Below are 6,000 nucleotides of genomic sequence, written 5' to 3'. Positions count from 1 at the left end.
TTTAGAATCAGAGTTCTGTTGCTAAAATAAAATTTCTGTAAATTCTGTAATCCGAAGGAAATTGGCCGTATTTTATCATTAGATTAGAAAGCAAAATCTCGCTTGGTTTCAAATAGTTGTGAAAATGCATACACAGATTTCATCTTCCTCAGGTATAATATCGCACTTTAGTCGGTGGGGAAAAAACTTACAATATTTTCCCCTATAAACATCTAACTTCATATATTCGTCACTGTTTACATCAAAGAGAATATGAGCTATTGCAAAAGTCAAATGTTAGTCTAATTTACAGTAATTTGTTAAAGAAGACAATATTCTAACATAAAACAGAAAATGGTTTATGCTCTCGAATATTTTGACATGATTTTAAAAGGACGGGCAAAAGTATCAGCTGTGGCAACAGTAAATTAGTTTTGGCACTTAAAAAGTACTTCAAGCATGCTGATTGAATATAAAAATATAAAGTTGTGACTATTTACAAGTTAACTAACATGAAATTAACTCCTGGTGTCGTAAGTAGCCTATCAACTTTAGCAAAGATGATCATCTTAAAGAGAAAAAGATGGTTTTTGGATAAACGCAGACCCAGGTAACGTGCAATCGTGTTTGTTTCTCTGCCAGGAAGGAGATTTTAAAGACTTGAATGACACACATAATATTTAAATCTATTTTACCCCCCCCCCCAAAAAAAAAAAAAAAACTACATGATGAGGAAATTTCTAACAAAAAGAGCGGCCACCCAGTACCTTTAATCTCTTTTCACAAGTGACTGAGGCGGTACTAAGTGATTGAAACTTGTAGTTCTGTCACAGGTCTGTCGCCAGTAAAGTAAGCCATGCACTCGCCCTGCAGAACTACACATCATTCAGGATAGAACAACCTTCCACAATCGAGAAAACGGCTTTACACGGCGATAATTGAGAATGTGAACACTGAACAGTAAACATCTGATGATTCTGATCTGAAACAACAACCTTCTTCTCTCATAGACAATGAAGAATTTGTAACAATCGGAACCAATTAAAACAAAACAAGTTCGAATGAACTACTGGAGGTAACTGTTTAGGAAACTTATGCGCCCGTATCAACTTTGAAAATCCAATTTTCTCATCAATTAACCGTTAATTACTTACAAATGACGGTGAGAATAGTGTTGTCTACTGCATCATTGTGTTCTCCTCTCTCTGATTTCTGTCAACTTTGAAAATCTATTGTTTTCTTCAATTAATCGTTAATTACTATTCAATAAAAATCAGAATAATTCAATGGAGTGTAACATTATAATTTCCTGTCTCTTATGGTTTATTTGACACCAAACATGGCATTTTACTGTGAACTTCGAAAATGTGTTTTTTTTTCACTTTGAATAATTACTAATATGAATTAAAAATCAGGTTCACAGCGTCTATGCGGGTATCTTTTGAATAAATGCAAACCAAATTTCAGACAGATCGGCCGAGTATTAAGGGAGGGGAGTAGGCTTTTGAAATTATTACTTTACTTTTACGGGTTTATTTCTCGCCCTCCATCAGGCACTAAAAATCTGTTCAGGCGGGCCTTGGTGTGTGAAAAATAATTTCTTTGCAGTTAACATTTTGCTCTGTATCTTATCAGTTATTTCGCTAGAATTTGTATTCAGACTTAATAGTTTTCAGGTCACTATTATAACTTTATAAAAAGACAAGTCTTCAGGTAATTGATTAATTACTTAATAAATAATAATTAATGGTCTCCCAGCTTTCTGTTTAGTGATCAACAAGTACTCTCTTCTGCAGTCTACATACCGAATTTCACGCTGATACGACGCTTATTAACAGTTGTCGAAATTTAATTGTTTTTCTATTTATAATTAACTACAAATTAGTGAGATAGAATAAAAAAATCTCAGAGGATCGAAAGATACTAACCCATAGATTGTACTATCAAAATTTCATGACGATCATTTTACGAATAATGGAAGAGTAGGCAAAAAATTATAGTATAGGCCTACACATCAAGAACAACAAGAACAACATAATGATATAATGATTAAATTATGGTTTCAATTAACTTTTTGTACAAAATATGATAAAATTTTACTATTAAGAAGCCTGTATTTCATTACTCTGTGAAAAAGTTAGTGCTCATTTTCACAACTAAAAAGAAGATAGAAATATAGTTATAGCCAAAAGTATCGCACACCTGAGAATTGCTCAAGAATTATGCAAACAAAATCAGCTCTTGTTCCCTACAAATGGACATGACTATGACTACATGAGTCGAATACAGAAAATGGAAAAGGGATAGAATAATAGGTTATACTAAATTATACATATATACATTTTCCTTGATATCAAACTTCAAGCCATAGCCAGAATTGGAAAAGCAGAATGTTATAAGCTCTAAGGCCTCAAGGAAATAAGTAGTCCTGCACTGATCGATCTACATTGGTTACCTGTTAAGACTATAATTGAATTTAAGATTTGTTTGTTGACTCACAAAGCACTTACAAGTAATAAGCCTAAATATCTTCGTGATTGCTTGGTCCCCTACCCTAAAGCTACTAGCTCTGCTGTAAGAGTTAGACATGCTGATGACCCATATACTGTAGACTATTCGAAATTAGTGTGAATCATGCAATAGGAGGAAGAACTTTTTATTAAGCTGCACCGAGACTCTTCAACGACCTTCCACTTGATGTCAAGAATAGCAAAAATGTGTCACATTTCAAGAAAAAACTGAAGACCTATCTCTTTGGAAAGTGTTATAATAGTGATTTAAAAGCTATTAAGTCTGAATACAAATGCTAGCGAATAACTAAAAAGATACAGAGCAAAATATAAACTGGAAAGAAATTATTTTCACACATCAAGGCCCGCCTGAACCGACTTTTAGTGTCTGATGGAGTGCGAGAAATAAACCCATAAAAGTAAAAGTAAAGTAAAAGGGATAGAATAGTAGGTTATACTAAATTATACATATATACATTTTCATTGATATCAAACTTCAAACCATAGCTAGAACTGGAAAAGCAGAATGTTATAAGTTCTAAGGCCTCAAGGAAAAAAAGTAGTCTAGTAAGAAAAAGGGATTAATTAAAAGTACATATAAAAGATAAAACAGATCAAGTTAAATCACAAATTAATTAAAGAATAAACTAAAAGTTATAGTTATTATTGCTATACCACAAGGTTAAAGAGAGTCGTTACATAGCATCAACCCTACTAAAAAAATGATTAACTAAAAGTACATATAAAAGATAAAACAGATCAAGTTAAATCACAAAGTAAAGAATAAACTAAAAGTTATTGGTATTATAGTTATTATTGCTATACTACAAGGCTAAAGAGAGCCGTTACATAGCATAAACCCTACTACTAATTCAAAACTGAATTCTGACTGGATTTTCGCTACATATAAAAGATAAAACAGATCAAGTTAAATCACAAAGTAAAGAATAAACTAAAAGTTATTGGTATTATAGTTATTATTGCTATACCACAAGGCTAAAGAGAGCCGTTACATAGCATCAACCCTACTACTAATTCAAAACTGAATTCTGAGATTTTCGCGCGTTATTCACTTAGGGTGTCCCAGGACGAGGGTCTGCTACATCACTCCCCATATTTGCTTTACGTCGCATTTCCAAACGGAAAAATGGCACCGCTTTTGGAAGCATGCAAGCAGCTCTTCGGCTCAAGTGATTTATTTGTAGTGTTAGGAGTCGACAAAAATGCTAACGAGAGTCAGTGTAAGTAGTGTGTGAAGATACTTTCCGAAACTTGCCATTTGGCCGTATGACCGTAGTGAATTTCAATTGCATATCATGCAAAATATGGCATTGGATTAGAGCTTAAGTTAATAGGACTTTCAAATAAGTGATTACATAAAGAAACCTAATATTATAAGTGAATATTTTGATTTGAAGGAGTCCAGGGGTCCACACAATCCTTTTTATTTCCAAGGTCCAATACCTGTACGCCGTGATGGGGTTACGTCGGAACCTTATTTTAATCCTCATAAGTTTGTAATATACAATATTACGTAAATGTCAAGACATCCCACTGTTACGTAATGAGTCCCTGTCCTTGCCAATTTACTGTCTTTTCCATGTGGTACACTAAAATCCCGTAGAAAATCTTATAAATGTCACCGATTTGGTATGTGAATTGGTAGTATGTACCATATAGTGGAAAGACCCCATATTTTATCCTATTACATTGTCAATAAATCTTATGTTATTTATTTTAGGGTTCTATGTAGGATGACGGCCATACCTCATATCTCCCTTATTTTCATCCCAATTGCGTTAGCCCCTCGTTAGTCAAATAAAGACACGGCTTGTAGGTTAGGTTAGGTGGTGGTGTATGCACACAGGAATGCTGTCCATCGTTATACAAAGGCTCCCAAATTTGGTGGAATATCTTGAAACATGCAAGAATTGTTAACCTATTGATTTTTTTTTCGTTGAAGATGACGTAAAAATTTCACGGCGTTTCGAAAAATTTCAAAGATCAGTGGAACGCCTCTTCAAGCCACTCACCATGATGGCTCTGAACACTGTCGGTCCAGATGCTCATAATTTAAAGCGCCTAGGTCAGACGTAACGAATCTTGTTCTTGCTTCCATTGCCTAGGTGGAAGAATACCATGTTTTTTTATCAATAAGTTCTTGATTCGTTAAGCCCCACTAGCATGTAGCGACAGAGCATCCGAGGTTGGGTTAAGTGGGTACCTTAGGCTAGGTTATATCCTTCTGATTTTCTTATAACACGGCGTTCTCGGTTGATTGTGGCATAGAAAACTGAATTGAAACCACCTTAATTTCATACTCTTAAAAGTCCGCTTATTTACATTCTAACCTAGGAAGTATCAGCCAAATTTGAAAGATCTGTGGTACCTTGTATCTCATTCTTTGAAGAATTCTAGCTAGATCTGTTCTCCAGTGGATGATGAGGAAGACGAGAAATCGACATTTTTGCAGTCAGTGCTACATTTAGCCTTTGTATCTTAGCATGACCATCACATTTTCTTCACTGATTTTGATGTAGGTGAATGTCCACTTCCAAGATGTATAAACTTTTAGATTTTTTCACCTAATGATGTTATACATAGATGATTATCAGGGAAGAAAGTCTAAAAATACATTTATTCTCAATTAACTAAAACTTTTTGAATTTCATGGTTCATATGGTAAATCTTGCTTTAGAAAATCCCAAATCTCCTCCTACCCATTTTATGGCATTTTGAGGAATATTATTATTATTATTATTACTAGCCAAGCTACAACCCTAGTTGGAAAAGCAAGATGCTATAAGCCCAAGGGCTCCAACATGGAAAAATAGCCCAGTGAGGAAAGGAAATAAGGAAATAAATAAATGATGAGAATAAATTAACAATATATCATTCTAAAAACAGTAACAGCGTCAAAAGAGATATGTTATGTTCTATATAAACTATTAACATCAGAAACAGATATGTCATATATAAACTATAAAAAGACTCATGTCAGCCTGGTCAACATAAAAACATTAACTTTCAAATGGTGGCAAGTCATCCTGTAACCCACCATATGTTTCAAGACATGGCCTATAATGATATATCTTGATTGTATAGCCTAGCGGGTAAAATTATAGTTTAATACCTCATCCATATTAAAGAAAATTAAGTGTTCCTATAGTTTATTTAGATAATTTGAAGGATTCTGATAAGATAATAGGTGGAATTCTGTATTTTCAAATTGTAGACTGAAAAACAGTAATTTAAAAGGGAATTAAACTCGAGGTTGAGAGCTAACCTAAGGTTTCCCACCTAACCTAACCTAACTTAGGATTAGTCTCCTTACCTACCAAGACCTACCCTCTTACTAGTCTTCCTTAGACTTCCCTGTCCTTTCCTTACCTCAAGACAGGCTGTAACTCGGTGTTTACTTACCAGTGGCTTCACTTCTAAAACTTGTTTTTAAATGTACGCATTGTATTTCTTAGTATATCCCGTCCTTAAAACTTTAAAAATATTTTTG

At 33.9% G+C, this 6,000-nt stretch overlaps 2 protein-coding genes across 5 annotated transcripts in view; both read left to right on the top strand.

Annotated features, from left to right (window-relative positions):
• nmo (serine/threonine-protein kinase nemo) overlaps positions 1–6,000 on the top strand; it is a 341,472-nt gene that overhangs the window by 52,992 nt on the left and 282,480 nt on the right. The window lies entirely within an intron of this gene.
• Positions 3,558–6,000, top strand: part of LOC137639950 (dnaJ homolog subfamily C member 9-like) — a 58,425-nt gene continuing 55,982 nt past the window's right edge. Inside the window, exon 1 of the mRNA XM_068372258.1 lies at positions 3,558–3,730. Coding sequence (XP_068228359.1) covers positions 3,637–3,730 — 94 coding nt within the window. The 5' untranslated portion in view covers positions 3,558–3,636. The remainder of the gene's footprint in view (positions 3,731–6,000) is intronic.

The sequence above is a fragment of the Palaemon carinicauda genome, chromosome 4, assembly GCF_036898095.1.
Source record: "Palaemon carinicauda isolate YSFRI2023 chromosome 4, ASM3689809v2, whole genome shotgun sequence".
Lineage (NCBI taxonomy): Eukaryota > Metazoa > Arthropoda > Malacostraca > Decapoda > Palaemonidae > Palaemon > Palaemon carinicauda.
This window is presented reverse-complemented; position numbering and strand designations above follow the sequence as displayed.